The sequence below is a fragment of the Chiloscyllium punctatum genome, chromosome 8, assembly GCF_047496795.1.
Source record: "Chiloscyllium punctatum isolate Juve2018m chromosome 8, sChiPun1.3, whole genome shotgun sequence".
Classification (NCBI taxonomy): Eukaryota; Metazoa; Chordata; class Chondrichthyes; order Orectolobiformes; family Hemiscylliidae; genus Chiloscyllium; species Chiloscyllium punctatum.
The window spans coordinates 43574772-43591304 of NC_092746.1; the positions used below are offsets into that span (position 1 = coordinate 43574772).

General features: G+C 42.5%; 1 protein-coding gene across 1 annotated transcript in view; it reads left to right on the forward strand.

Annotated features, from left to right (window-relative positions):
* Window positions 1–16533, forward strand: part of LOC140480497 (uncharacterized) — a 264377-nt gene that overhangs the window by 82843 nt on the left and 165001 nt on the right. The window contains exon 13 of the mRNA XM_072575429.1: window positions 3383–3451. Coding sequence (XP_072431530.1) covers window positions 3383–3451 — 69 coding nt within the window. The remainder of the gene's footprint in view (window positions 1–3382; window positions 3452–16533) is intronic.

The following is a 16533-nucleotide window of genomic DNA, read 5'->3' on the forward strand; positions in this document are numbered from 1 at the left end:
TTACATCCTGAAGCATATTCTCTACCACAACCACATCTCCTTCCTCAATGCCCACCTACGGAACCGACTGGTCCCGCATTGACTGGGGACCACATTCAGACCGGCACAATTTGGACCTGAACAGGACAATCAGTGCCTTCTACTAATCCAAAACCTCCAGAAATGGTTCTCTTTCCGCACTCACAGCTATGTGCCGCCACCTATTCTCCCTGCAGTCAGCCCTGCCCCAGCTCAGGGCTACACTCTCCCAGACCAGCAAAGGATCTCTGCTGTTTTACATCCTCAGAAGAATGCACACGCTCAAACTAATGCATTCCTGCTGAAGGGCTTGTGCCTGAAACGTCAATTCTCCTGCTCCTGCTCCCTAACCTGCTGTGCTTTTCCAGCATCACACACTCGGCAACATACCATACACGTTCTTTACCACCTATTGTACCTGTTTGCTTACCTTCAGCGACAGAGGCTGAGGGGTGGCCTTATAGAGATTTATAAAATCATAAGGGGCATAGATAGGGTAAACAGACAAGGCCTTTTTCCTGAGGTGGGAAAGTCCCCAGAACAAGAGAGCATAGGTTTAGTGTGAGAGCGGAAAGATTTAAAAGGGACCTAAGGGGCAACTTTTCACACAGAGGGTGGTGCATGTATGGAATGAGCTGCCATAGGAAATGGTGGAGGCTGGTACAATTACAACATTTAAAAGGCATTTGGATGGGTATATGAATAGGAAGGGTTTAGAAGGATAGGGGCCAAATGCTGGCAAATGGGACTAGATTAATTTAGGATATCTGGTCTGCATGGATGAGTTGGACCAAAGGATCTGTTTCCATGCTGCACATCTCTATGACTCTATGGTGCACAAGGACACCCAGGTCCCGCTGCACACTCCCCTCTCCTAATTTACAGCCATTCAGATAGTAATCTGCCTTCTTACTACCTTCTTAGTTTTGCTTCCAAAGTGAATAACCTCACACCTAGACAAATTATACCACATCTGCCATTTATTTGCCTACTCACCCAACATGTCCAGATCACACAGGGGGATATATGCATTCGCATCACAGTTCACCTTCTCACTCAAGTTGGTATCATCTGCAAACTTTGAGATGTTACATTTTGTTAGTGAACCCAATCATTAATATACACAGTGAATGGCTGGGGTCCTAGCACCAATCCCTGTGGCGCCCCCCCCCCCCCCCTAGTTATTGCCTGCCAGTTGGAAAAGGACCCATTAATTCTTACTCTATGTTTTCTTTCTGCCAACCAGTTTCCTATCCACCTCAATACATTTCCCCCAATCTCATGTGCTTTAATCTTGCACAATAATTTCTTATGCGAACTTTGTCAAATGCTTTCTGAAAGTCCAAATATACCACATCGACTAACTCCCCCTTGTCAACTCTACTAGATACATCTTCATAGAATTCCAACAGATTTGTCAAGCATGATTTCCCCTTTATAAATCCAATGCTGTCTCTGTCTGATCCTACCACTGCTTTCTAAATACTCCACTATAAAGTCCTTGATATTGGATTTGAAAATTGTCCCGATGTTAGGCTTACTGGTCTATAATTCCATGGTTTCCCTCTACCTCTCATTTTGAATACTGGAGTGCCATTAGTTACCCTCCCATCACTGTCCAGGGATAACCTGTCTGGCCTAACCAGGTGCCATCTTGCCCAGAGCCCATCTCAGTGTCCCAGGAATCTGCACACATTTATTTGCTGTATCCTCCTATTTCTGCACTCATATGTACTACCAGAGGAAATCCAGGGATCAATATTTTTTAAGTGCTACATGCAGGTTTTCTACCAAGCTCCATAAGTTCTGTGCAAAGCTATATGCCCCTTCTTACTGTTGGTACCAATGCGGACCATGATCTCAGGTTGTTTGCCTCCCCCATAAAAATGTCCTGCAACTGCTCTGAGACAACCTTGATCTTGGCTTAACACAAGAGCAGTATCCTTACTGTGGCAAAGAAAATCTGCCAATTTCTCATTAACTGGTAGATGAACGAGGTGACTAGGACTTCCATAACAGGAGACCTCAATCACTGGAAAGACCCGATGGCGGCCATTTGAATGCCTTAATAGTATTTGATTCCACCAGGCCTTCCTCACAGATTGATCAAGGTCTCTGTCAGATCTCTAACTAGTGGACAAGAATCCCCTTGGCTCTACAAAATCCTGATAGTTGAATTTCGAATAAGTTGAGTTTATGGAGGGTAAGAACTGGAAAGCTGGTAAATATAACAGAGTCAAGAGGTCACAACAGCATGGATAAGGATTTAAGGTAGTGAGAGGGGTGGGGAAAGTTTTGGAAGTCAGATTAAGTGGGCTTAAAGCAGGCTTAAAGTGCAATTGATAGATTGTTTTTGGGCATGGTATTAATGATTATACTGCATTTGCCATTGATTTGCCCACTCACTCCAAATCATGCTGGAGGATCTCTGCATCCAGATGGCACCTGATTAAGCCAGACAGGTTATCCCTGGACAGTTGATCAAGTTAAGATTTGGATCAGCCATGATCTAATTGAATTCGCCCTCAGCCTTAAGCAGCTAAATGTCCTTCTCCTGTCCCTGTGTTCCTATTTGTTTAGTCTGTTTTATCTAACTGATGTAAGAAAGAGGTTGTGATTGTTAAATCATTAACAAGAAATCGGATAACAAATTCAGAAAAAAAAATTTCTTTACTGAACGTGACCAAAATGTGGAGCTTTTTATCAAATATGTAATAGTATTATATTTACAAGTGTTTTTCCACTACAGTAAGTATTGAAAAGAATAATATAGGTGTGCATTCAAATGAAGGCTTGATAAACATATCCAGGAGTAGAGAAGATAAAGATACATTAATAGAGTCAAGTGAGGAAGGATCAGAAGTGGTTTGAGAGAAGAGTAAGTGCTGGCATTCTCTAGTTGGATCAAATGGCCTATTTCTGAGCTGGATATTCTATATAAATCTAAGTATGTCACTTTGCAATGGAATAAAAATTGATCAGATCGTTGCCTATGCAGTAAAACAAAAATATACCCTATTGTTTTAAAGGATATCTGGATAGATAAATGAATAGCAATGGTTTAGAGGGATATGAACCAAATCGTGCAAATGAAACTAGGTCACATTGGAATGCGTAATTGGTGCAAATAAGTATGACTCTTTGATTCTGTATTAAGAAGATCTCCTGAATACAAAGTTTCTCCTGTTGATAAAGATGTATTTCAATAATATTCTTTGTAAATTTTAAAATATGTTTTAAAGAATTTAGAGAAATTCCTAGACAAATAATTCATGCATTTCTTGAAAATTTCTATGAATCTTTTAAACGTATTTCAATATTTGATGAAAAATAACCATCTGAATGAAATGTGTTTTGTCCTCAGGGTGAAAAAGGTTCACAAGGAAGATCTGGTCCCTCTGGACCTCCTGGGATTGGAGAACCTGGAATACCTGTAGGCAACTTTCAATATTTTTTAAAGCATATTGTAATTGTCAAATGACATCATTTTCCACAAAAGTCCAAAATACTATTATTTCTTGTCTTGGTTTCTTCTTCTTTTTACTATGACATATCATGTAAGAAGTATTTAGATGCGCATTTGTGATGCCAAGGCATACAAGGATATGGGCCAAGTATTACAAAATGGGATTAGAATTATTAGATGCTTATTTTTGACCAGCACAGACGTGTTGGGCTGATGGGACTTTTTTGTGTTGTAGATCTCAATGACTCTATGACTATTACAATTTAAGCTGTTTAATACCACTAATCAGTTCTTTTCTCATTTGTGATTATGTGTATATAAACTATGTGGAAATAATGAACATCGAGTTTTAAATATCTTATATGCTGGAATGGAAATGTACTGTTAAACATACATGTCGGTTCCTGCAATGAAGACAAAACTTCACAGTGGTCACTTGAAGGGAGAACTGTGCAGATTTGAGAGTTACACTTGTTAGTTGCCACACACACATACACATAGACGTTACATTTAGAATCTGTGTTTAGTTATGTTGCTCCTGGGATATCCTTTCTTTTAAGTTAATATCCATGAGTTTTGCAAACCCACAGTATTTAGCCTTTGCGTCAAACACCACTGGGAATATGGCACATTCTCAACATCTTATTAGTTTCTCGTGCTAACTTGTACTCTCATCACCCAGTACCAGATTCTCAATGACACTCTGACCATCCAATTTTCTGGGTATGATTGGAAGCAAGTTCATGGCTCCAAGTTAAAGCCCTTGTTTCAAGAATACACTCTAACGGCCCAATTGTTGCATTAAGAAGATGAAGAGTGATATTATATAAAGTGGGCAAGGAAGAAAATGAAGATTGTTTAGCTTGTTGCCTTGTTCATCTAACCTGGTGAGATCATTGAGTTCTGTTTGTTACCAGTTTGCAGTCCCATGGAGGAAGATATTCTCAGTACTAGTATGTTGCCACAGAGAGTACACTGATTTATTTAATACACAATAAAAACAAAATACTGGAAACAATGATACATATTTAGCTCACTTGCTAGTGGAGTCATCCATAGGATTGTGTTTTCTAAGTTCCCTTTTCTCAAGTAGAGTTGAAGACCAGAAAAGCCCATGGTCCACAGAGTTTTGGATGAAGCCACATTTAGAGAGGAGAGAGGATGGAACACAGCCAGGAGTTTACTGGAATAGTCAAGTTTACAGATAAGGAAGGCATGAGTAAGGGTTGCGGTAGCAGATGAGCTGAGGCAGAAGTGAAATTAAGCAATGTTACTGAAATCAAAAAGGCAGTCTGAGAATGAACATGAATACATGGTTGAAATACCAAATACCAACAGCTGAGTTCAACCTCTGATAATTGATTGGGCAGAGACATGGAGTTGGTGGGTGTAAATCTTGGTTTGTGATGAGGGAAATATTCAATGGCTTACATTTTCTGTATGTTTCATTGGAGGAAATTTTTGTTATCTGGTATTGGAGTTCAGGCAATTATTCCCACAATTTAGCGAAGTGGAGGAGTTGAGAGAGGTGGTGATGATAGAAGTCTGGGTGTTTTCAGTGTGCACATGGAAACTGTAGGTAGATAGGACATTTTTGAGATAGCTGAGATAGGAAATAGGAGATGCCAAGAATAGATTTTTGGTGTACACTAGACGTATTTATGTGGGACAGGGAAGAGAAGCTTTAACTATGACTGGATAGAACAATACAGCACAGAACAGGCCCTTTGGCCCTTGATGTTGCGCCGACCTATGAACTAATTTAAGCCCATCACCCTACACTATCCCATCATCATGCATATGCTTATACAAGGACTGTTTAAATGCCCCAATGTGGTTGAGTTAACTACACTGGCAGGCAGGGCATTCCATGCCCTTACCACTCTCTGAGTAAAGAATCTGCCTCTGACATCTAGCAACCTTCAATTTGCAGCTATGCTCCTTCATATAAGCAGACATCATCGTCGGAGGAAAAAGATTCTCACTATCTACCCTATCTAATCCTCTGATCATCTTGTATGTCCCTATTAAATTCCCTCTTAGCTGCCTTCTCTCCAATGAGAACAGACGCAAGTCCTTCAGCCTTTCCTCATAAGACCATCCCACCAGACTAGGCAACATCCTGGTAAATCTCCTCTACACCTTTTTCAATGCTTCCACATCCTTCCTGTAATGGGATGACCAGAACTGCACACAATACCCCAAGTGTGGCGGCACTAGCATGACATCATGGCTCCGGAATTCAATCCCTCTATCAATAAAACCTAACAGACTGTATCCCTTCTTAACAGCACTACCAACTTGGGTGGCAACTTTCTGATCTATGCACGTGGACACTAAGATCACTCTGCACATCCACACTACCAAGAATCTTTCCATTGACCCAGTATTCTGCCTTCTTGTTATTCTTCCCAAAGTGAATCACCTAACATTTATTGTATTGAATTCCATTTGCCACCTTTCAGCCCAAATCTCCAGTTTATCCAAGTCTCCCTGCAACCTGCAACATTCTTCCACACTCCATTGATTTTAGTATCATCTTCAAACTTACTAACCCATGCACCTATCCCTGTGACCAAGTCATTTATACAAGTGACAAACAGCAGTGGTCCCAAATCAGATCCTTGTGGCACACCACCAGTAGTCAGACTCCAGACTGAATATTTTCCATCAACCACCACTCGCTGCCTTCTCACAGAAAGCCAATTTCTAATCTAAACTGCTAAATCACCTTCAATCCCATGCCTCCACATTTTCTCAAATAGCCTATCATGTGGAACCTTATCAAAGGCTTTACTAAAGTCCATGTATACAATGTCAATTGCACTATCTTCACCCACATGCTTGGTCACCTTCTCAAAAAACTCAATGAGTTTTGTAAGACATAACCTGCCCTTGACAAATCCATATTGACTATTTTCAATCAAATTGTTGCTTGCTAGATTATTATAAATCCTATATCTTATAATCCTTTCCAAAACCTTTCCTACAACAGAAGTAAGGTTCACTGGTCTAAATTACCTGGTCATTTCTATGCCCTCCTTGAACAAGGCCACAATATTTGCAATCCTCCAGTCCTCTGGTACTAAACCTGTAGACAATGACGACTCAAAGGTCAAGGCCAAAGACTCTGCCATCTCCTCCCTAGTTTCCCAGAGAATTCTTGGAAAACTCCCATCTGGCCAAGGGGACTTATCTACTTTCACACCTTCTAGAATTGATAACACCTTCTCCTTACTAACCTCAATCCTTTCAAGTCTAATGGCCCATATCTCAGTCTTCTCCTCTACAATATTCTTCTTTTCTTGAGTGAAAACAAATTGAGAAATATCCGTTTCGCACCTCTGATTTCCACAGGGTCCACACGTAACTTCCTACTTCTGTCTTTGACAGGTCCTATTCCTACCTTAGCCATCCTTTTATTTCTCACATACCTATAGAAAGCTTTAGGGTTCTCCTTTATTCAACCTGCTAAAGACTTCATGTCTCCTCCTTGTTCTTCTTAACTCTCTTTAAATCCTTCCTAGCTATCTGTAAGTCTCCATCACCTCATCTGAACCATCTCGCCTCAACGTCACATAAGCCTCCCTCTTCCACTTAACAAGAGATATACTTTCTTTAGTAAACCACAGTTCCCTTACCTTATCACTTCCTCCCTGCCTGACAGGGACATACCTATCAAAGACATGCAATATCTGTTCCTTAAACCAGTTCCACATTTCCCGTCCCCTGCATTTTGCTGCCTCATTCTATGCCTCCTAAAGTCTTGCTTAGTTGCCCTTCCCCCATCTATAACTCTTGTCCTGTGGCATGTACTATCCCTTTCATCGCTAAACTAAATGTAACTGAATTATGGTCACTGTCTCCAAAATGCTCGTCTATCACTAAATCAAACACCCTCACAGACAGCTGGATGAACTTTGGATTATTCGGGAGGCTGAGGTGGAGATAGGGAGGAGTTATAGGGAGGTAGTCACACCTAAGTTACAGGATAAATGTAGCTGGGTGACCGTCAGGAGAGGGAAAGGGAATAGGCAGATTGTGTAGGGATCCTCTGTGGCCCGTTTCCCTCAATAATACGTATATTGTTTTGGATACTGTTGGAGGAGAAAGCCACAATGGCCTGGTCACTGGCACTCAGCCTGGCTTGGTGGCTTAGAAGGGATTGGGGGGAGAATGGGAGAGCGATAGTGATAGGAGAGGAACAGACAAGAGGTTCTGTGGTCGTGAGCAATACGCCCGGATTGTGTGTTGCCTCCCGGATGTCAGGGTCAGGGATGTCTCGGCTCGAGTCTACAGGATTCTTAAGGGGAAGGGTGAGGGCAGCCAGAAGTTGTGATACACATCGGTACCGATGACATAAGTAGGGAAAGGGATGAGGATCTGAAAAGTGAATATAGGGAGTTAGGTTGGAAGCTAGAAGGCAGTACGAGTAGAATAGTAATCTTAGGACTGCTACCGGTTCATGGGCTAGTGAGGCGAGGATGAGAGAACCAGTGCAGCTGAACACGTGGCTGCAGGGCTGGAGTAGGAGGGCGGGCTTCAGATATGTGGTTCATTGGGATACCCTCTGGGGAAGGTGGAACCTGTACAAAAAGGGCAAGTTGCACCTGAACTGGAGGGGCACCTGTATCCTGGGCAGGAGATTTGCTATAGCTCTTCGGGAGGGTTTAAACTAGATTAGCGGGGGGGGGGGGGGGTGGGAACTGGAGCTATGGATCAGAGGATGGGGGATCTGGTAAACAGGCAGATACAGCATACAGACAGTCTGTTGATAGGGTAAAGTTGCAGTCAGTGTGATTGGCTGAAGTGTGTCTATTTTAATATGAGAGGTGTCAGGAATAAGGGTGATGAGCTTAGAGCAAGGATCAGTACTTGGAGCTACAATGTTGTGGCCTTTACGGAGACGAGGATATCACAGGAGCAAGAATGGTTGTTGGATGTTCTAGGGTTTAGTAGTTTCAAGAGGTAGATGAGTGGCATTGCAAATCAGGGATAGTATCATACCTGAAGAAAGGGGGATCATTGAGGAGGGTTTGTCTACAGAGTCAGTATGGGTGAGAAGTCAGAAACAGGAAAGGAGCAGTCACTTTATTGGGAGTTTTCTACACACTCCCCAATAACAACAGAGGTACGGAGGAGCAAATTGGGAGACAGATTGTGGAAAGGTGCAGAAGTAACAGGGTTGTTGTCACGGATGACTTCAACTTTCCTAAAATTGATTGGAATCCCCTTGGTGCAAATAGGTTGGATGGAGCAGACTTTGACAGGTGTGTCCAGGACGTACAATGTTGAATATGTAGATAGGCTGACAAGAGGGGAGACTATATTGGAAATGGTGCTTGGCAACGAACGAGGCCAGGCATCAAATCTGTTGGTGGGAGAGCATTTTGGTGACATTGATCATAACTCCCTGACCTTTACTATAGTCATGGAAAGAGATAGGAGCAGATGGTATGGGAAAGTATTTAATTGGGGGAGGGGGAATTACAACGCTCTTAGGCAGGAACTTTGGGGCATAAATTGGGAACAGATGTACTCAGGGAAATGCAGGACTGAAATGTGGAGGTTGTTTAGGGAGCACTTACTGTGAGTTCTGGATAGATTTGTCCCACTGAGACAAAGAAGGGATGGGAGGATGAAGGAGCTTTGGGTGACAAGGGATGTGGAACGTCCAGTCAAGAAGAAGAAGGAAGCTTACTTAAACATGAGGAGGCAAGGGCTCTAAAGGGTTACAAGGAAGCCAGGAAGTAACTGAAGATGGATTTTGGAGAGCTAGAATGGGGCATACAAAAAAAGCCTTCGCAGGTAGGATTAAGGAAAACCCCAAGGCATTCTACACTTATGTGAGGAACAAAACGATGGCCAGAGTGAGGGTAGAGCCGATCAGGGATAGTGGAGGGAACTTTTGCCTGAAGTTGGAGGAGGTAGGGGAGGTCCTTAATGAATACTTTGCTTCAGTACTCACTAGTAAGAGGGACCTTGTCATTTATGATGACAGTGTGAATTCTTTGAGGATGTGAAAAAATACGTTGATGAAATAGAGCAGTTGATATGGTATACATGGATTTTAGCAAAGCGTCTGATAAGGTTCCCCATGGTAGACTCATTTAGAAAGTAAGCAGGTATGGGATACAAGGAAATCTGACTGTCTGGATACAAAACTGGCTGCCCACAGAAGATAAAGGGTGGTGGTAGATGTAAAATATTCAGTCTGGAGCTTGGTGACCAGTGGCGTTTCACAGAGGACCTCTGCTCTTTGTGATTTTTATAAATGACGGATGAGGAAGTAGAAGGGTGGGTTAGTAAGTTTGCTGATGACAGGAAGGTTGGTGAAGTTGTGGATAGTGTGGAGGGCTGTTGTAGGTTGCAGCAGGACATTGACAGGATGCAGAACTGGGCTGGTAAGTGGCAGTTGGATTTCAACCTGGAAAAGTGTGAAGTGATTCATTTTGGAAGGTTGAATTTGAAAACCGATTACAGGCTTAAAGGCAGGGTTCTTGGCAGTGTGGAGGTACAGAGGGATCTTGGGGTCCATGTTCATAGATCCCTCAAATTTGTACCGAAGTTGATATGGTTGTTAAGAAAGCGTATGGTGTGTTGGCTTTTGTTAGCAGGGGGATTGAGTTTAATAGCCACGAAGTTATGCTGCAGCTCCATAGAGCCCTGATTAAACTACACTTGGATTATTGTGTTCGGTTCTGGTCACCTCATTGCAGGAAGGATGTGGAAGCTTTAGAAAGGGTGCAGAGGAGATTTACAAGAATGCTGCCTGGACTGGAGGGCATGTCTTATGAAGAGAGGTTGAGGGAGCTAGGGCTTTCCTCATTGGAGCTAAGAAGGATGAGTGGTAACTTAATCGAGGAGTACAAGATGATGAGAGGCATAGATACAGTGGATAGCCAGAGACTTTTTCCCAGGACGGAAATGGCTATCACGAGGGGGCATAATTTGAAGGTGATTGGAGGAGGATTTAGGGAAGATGTCAGAGGTTGGTTCTTTACACAGACACTGGTGGGTGTGTGAATTGCACTGCCAGCGATGGTAGTAGAGTCAGATACATTAGGGACATTTAAGCGATTCTTGGATAGGCACATGGATTATAGTAAAATGAAGGACATACAAGTTTGAACTTAGAGTAGGATAGAAGGTCGGCACAACATCGAGGGCCGAAGGCCTGTGCTATTAAATGTTCTATGTTCTAAGAGTTGAGAATAACTGTCCTTCCAGGCTGCATCTTGAGGACAGGAGTCTGAGTCTGCACTGAAGCCTGGAGTCCGCCCACGTTGGCTTTCACCCAGCCATCACTAATGTTGTCTGAGAATGGGCGGTAAAATTAAAAAGGAAAAAAAAAGGTGAAAAGAGATAGAGAAAGGAGAAAAGAAATGGAGGAAGTGGCCAAGCTAGGTCACAGGAGTTCTGCTCCGCCACCACCTTGGAGACAAAAAAAAAAGATAATGAGGTTAGTTATACCAAATTCTGCATTCAAGGAGGACAAGGAGGGAGATTTTATGTTTGTCTTTGTTTTTAGATGTTTGTGATTAAACAGTTGACGATTTGTAATGACTTGGAGGTGCCAGTGTTGGACTGGGGTGTACAAAGTTGAAAATCACACAACACCAGGTTATAGTCCAACAGGTTTAATTGGAAGCACTAACTTTCAGAGCACTGCTCCTTCTTCAGGTGGCTATGGAGTATAAGATCATATGACACAGAATTTATAGCAAACGTTTACAGTGTGTTGTAACTGAAATTATATACTGAAAAAGATCTTGATTGTTTGTTAAGTCTCTCATCTTTTACAATGAACGTGTTGGTTTCAGTCCTTTTATATGTAAATCGCAGAACCTTTTTAAAAGTTACATTCTCAAGTGAACCTTAACAATTGGTGTCATGTCGGTCCAGATCATGCATTTAAGGTGTGAGGTGTCCTGAGTGAGAATGTCTATGCCACAATGTTCAGACTGATTCTAATCTAAAAAACAGATTTACAGAATCTTACATGGATTCTTGCAGTTTTTGAACAAAATAAAATGTAATTCTCCAAGTACAGATTCACCCCACAAACTTTTATGTGTGTGTGTGTGTGTGTGTGTATGTGACGGGGGGTGTGGGCGTGGTGGTTATGAGTGTCTGTGAGAGTGTGTGTTAGTATGAGTGCAAAGGGGTATAAGTCTGTGAGAGGGTTTATGTGTGCGTGGGAGTGTATGTGTGAGTGTTTAAGAGAGGGCTTGTGTATGAGAGAGGGTCTGCATGAGTGAATGGGTCTGTAGGAGTATGTGTGTGTCTGTATGAGTGTGTGTGTGTGTGTGTCTCTGTCTGAGTGGGTGTGTATGTGTGTCTATGAATGTGCGTCTGTCTGTGTCTGTGTGTTTGTGTGTGTGTGCGTGTGTGTCTGTGTCTGTGCATGTATAGTGCAGTGGAGCCATCTTTCATGTGACATGAACCCAAGGTCATAGTTGAGGCCATCCCTCCATGGGTACTGAACTTGGCTATCAGCCTCTGCTCGGCCACTTTGCATTATTGCCTGTCACAAAGTCCACCTTGGAGGACAGTCACCGAAGGTGCAAGGTCAAATGTCCTGGACTGCTGAAGTGTTCCCCAACTGGGAGGGAACACTCCTGTCTGTTGATTGTTGTGCGGTATCCATTCATCCGTTGCCGTAGCCTCTGCTTGGTCTCGTCAATGTACCATGCCTCAGGGCATCCTTGGCTGCAACATGTGAGATAGACAACGTTGGCTGTGTCGCATGACAATTTGAAAGCATTTTTCTAATAGTTTGTTGAGTTTGTTCAGAAGCAGTAGTTTAAATATTATACAATTAATTAGATAAAGAAAGTATACAACTGTGACACTGTGATGGTTCACTGATACCAGAGGGGACACAAGCTGTCGTCAATGAATCTGTCGGTCACGTTAAAATGGTGCTGGCAGCATCCTGCTTTCTAGCCAAACTGTTAGGAACTCTTCCCTCAGTCTTCCTTCTCTTCTTCAGGACTGTCTTCCATCTGCCTCATGAGGACTGCTCGATAAAGACTGCTTTCTGGGAAAACTCCCCTCTGCTCCTAGTCTATTCTATTCTTGGTCCCTATGTGGATCCTTGTTTTGATTTAGCCTCAGGATGGTTACTCCAGTATGGATTTAGAATAGTCTCTTTAGGCTTACCCCAACCTGGGTGCCCTTTTCTGGGCCTGGCATTTGTTGTTATATTGTATTTTTAGGGGCAGGATATTTTCTCTGTGTCAATTAATTGTCTGACCCCGTCTGGCCAGTGGCCATGAGACAGCCAGCCATGACATCAGATGATCATTGTCCCTTTGCTTCACTTCGACTACAGTTTAGCTTACAGTTCTTTCTAACACACATTGATAATAGGCTGCATTTGCTATGAGAGGATTTGTTGATAGTAATCTTAAGCTTCATGGCCCCTGTGTTTTGCATAATTCTTCCCCATGTTTTCATATGCTACTGTTTCAGTAAGTTGAGTACTGGTGTCAAAGTGGTTAAATGAAATCTCATGCTACACTAGTAAATGCTATGAGAATTCAGTTATGAAGGGATGCCAATATTCAACATCACAATCACATTGGATATCATTTGTAACTTGGACAAGGGGCAACGTGGCATGGATGTATTTGGAGGGATTTAATCATGAAGTTCTGGGCAAGATGGGCACAGATTAGGAGTTCACCATGTTCAAAGATTTTGGAAAGGAAAGAAAGGTTGAAAATAGGGCATGAGGTTGTAAGGAGGGAGAGATCAAAGGTTGGTTTAAATAGATGTGTCATGATGGCAGATTTGAAGAAAGCATCAGTGAGAACACATAATGTAACTGCAATGTGGGTTCAGCGACCACACTGTAAAATTGAAATTTCATGTTGGTTGACATCAACCTGTATGATTTAAGGAGAGGCAGATTATTATGTTTTGTACAGCATTAGCAAATACTTTTTTATCTGAGCATCTTTGCATATGATCATTTTAAAACTTTACTCATGCCTGCCAGAAACAGTAGCCTTTACATTAATTTAATTTGTCAAGACACAAGAAACAAAGTCAAGATTTGGGCTGGTCTGGGGTTTTCCACTTCAAGAACACTTTCTGTTTGCATTACCAGTTGAAACTGGGTGACGGAAAATTTCTCCCTCCTATTTCTACAAGTAAAGAGCAAATCAAACAGCTGGGACATCCAGATCTCTGAAACTATATGAGCACTTATAAGACATTTTCCATTTTAACAAAAATGAGATGGAAACCTCTTGCTCGTGTTTTCTAGAGCAAGAAGATGAGTAACTATGGAAAAGGCTACCTACATTTCCAAAATGTACTTTTCTCTGTTGGGCAGCATTGACTCACAAACGTGTTCAAAAACCTCCCACACTTTCCTGTTTTCGCTTGCAATGTTTAGGAACACTTATGTTTCCTATTGTAAGATTCTCAGAAGTACTTTAACATGTTACACATCTGTAAAAGTGGTTTAATGTTTCCAACTCAGTTGGCAATCAAATAGCTTTCCTTCTGAAGTTCAGAAGTTAGCCTGTCCTATTTAGTAACTGTGTAATGTGTGTGCATCATTTTCCCAGAATTTGCCCTTCTAAACCTCCAATGTGACAGCCAGATGTAATTGTTACTATGAACAGGATTTGATGTTGCTCACCATATTGATACAAGCTAAAAGATCAGAGTACAGTGTCCACACTCAAAATGGGTACTTTTAAAATAAAGAACTGAATGTCCAATAGCCACTCCCACAACAAGGTTGGCTCACAAAGTATATTTTTCTCCTTGAGGGTTCTCTTGGGATTACTCAAGATGTTCTTTTTGATATTCTCACTACCTCCTTAATTAGGTGATACAACCACATAGTATTAGTGCCTTTAGTATTTGCATTGATATATTGTATATTTGGAGTCCAACAAAAACAGAACTTGAAGAATTTATCAGTATCTTTTGTTATCATTTCTGCTCCATTAAACCTATAGCTATAACAAAGTTGAATAATGTTGCGCTGGAAAATCACAGTAGGTCAGGTTACATTTGAGGAGTAGGAGAATCGATGTTTCAGGCATAAGCCCTTCATAAAAAATGTTGGGGTGGCTGGGGTGAGATAAACAGGAAGGACAGCATGGAGGTGGGCGGAAGGTAGCTGGGTAGATGCAGGTTGGGGGTGGTTGTGACAGGTCGGTAGGGAGGGGGAGCAGATAGATGGGAAGAAAGATGGAGAGGTAGGCAGGTCAAGAGGGCAGTGCTGAGTTGGAGGGTTGACATTACCCTCCACCATTTCTGCCACCTACAATTAGACCCCACACCAGAGATATATTTCCCTCCCCACCTCTATCTACATTCTGCAGTGACCATTCCCTCCGTGACTTTCTCATTAGGTCCATGCCTCCCAACAACCCACCCTTCACTCCTGGCACCTTCCCTTGCAGCCACAAGAGGTGTAAAACCTGCGCACAGATCTCCCCCCTCATCCAAGGCCCCAAAAGATCCTTCCATAAACAGCAGAGATTTTCCTGCACATTCGGACACCTCACCTACTGTATCCGTTGCTCTTGATGTGGTCTTCTCTACATCGGGGAGACAGGACATCAACTCATCGAACATTTCACGGGAAATCTCTGGGACACACGCACCAAACAACCGCACCGCCCTGTGGCCAACCACTTCAACTCCCCCTCCCACTCCGCCAAGGGCATGCAAGTCCTGGGCCTCCTGCACCACCAAATCCAAGCCACCCAACGCCTGGAGGAAGAACAGCCCATCTTCCATCTTGGGACTCTTCAACCACATGGCACCAACATCAACAAATCTCCCATCCCTCCACCAAGATCCAACCCTCCCATTTGATACAGCCCTCTTGAACTGTCCTACCTGTCCATTTTCCTTCCAACCTATCTGCTCCACCAACCCCACCAATTTATCACCACCATCCCCCACCTGCATCTACCTATCGCCTTCCCAGCTACCTTCCTACCATCAACCTCATCCTCCCAGTTATCTCTCAACCCCCTTCCCCGAACCCCTCTCTCACAATCCTGATGAAGGGATAATGCTCAGAATATCAACTCACCTGCTCATTGGATGCTGCCTGACTGGCTGTGCTTATCCAGCACCACACTTTTCGACTCTGACTCTCCAGCATCAGCAGTCTTCACTTCTTCCTTTAGCCGTAACACACAAGGAAAGCTTAATTTCTAAGACACTACAGTAGTTAAATTGGCACAAGCTAACAGGCATAAGTTAGCATTAAAGTTTTTTCAAAATACTTTTATGCACAAGAGATCATTAAACTATACTAAACACACTTTCAGTGGGCTTGTGACATCATGTTTGTCACTGGACCTCCATTGTTTCATTGTTTGAAGGATGTTTTGAGATGTAATAATGCAAAAATGCAAATTGCTAAGAAATAATATTTCCGTATTATTTAACGGGTTGAAGTAGGTGGGGACTTGATATCATGGTAAGAAGATTTTAAACATGTCTGTGAATACTCCCACCAGCTGCTCCACACAGGATCTGAGTGCACAGTAGGATACTCCATCTGGAAAAAATCTACTGGCAGCAAATGTGAGACAGAAGTGGTTTGTGATTGGAGGAGTTGTTCCTTAGGGGATTATGCCAAATTCACCTAAATGGGTGATTTTATACCATTGGTCACTTTGTGATGGAATTTTCCTGGGTGTTTTGGGAGCTTTCACGGGTGAATTAATCCTCCTGTAAATCATGGATCCTGTTGGACTCCAATGCCCATTTCCATATTCAATTCATCAAGCAGTAATTGTGATCTCCCTGATTAACACCAACCTCTTGTCTGATTTGCTGTGGCTCCTTGACTATTTTCCCATCAACCATCCCCATCACTACACGCCACTCCTTTTCCTCTGGTTACTACCCTTCTCTGAACCTAATCTTGGAATCATCATATTTATCTGTTTCAGTTCTCTGGGATGTGGAACTTATCAGCTTTCAGTCCCATTAAATTCTCCAACACAACCTTCCTCCTAATATTATCTTCACTTAATTCCTGTTTTATCCTATTCCCC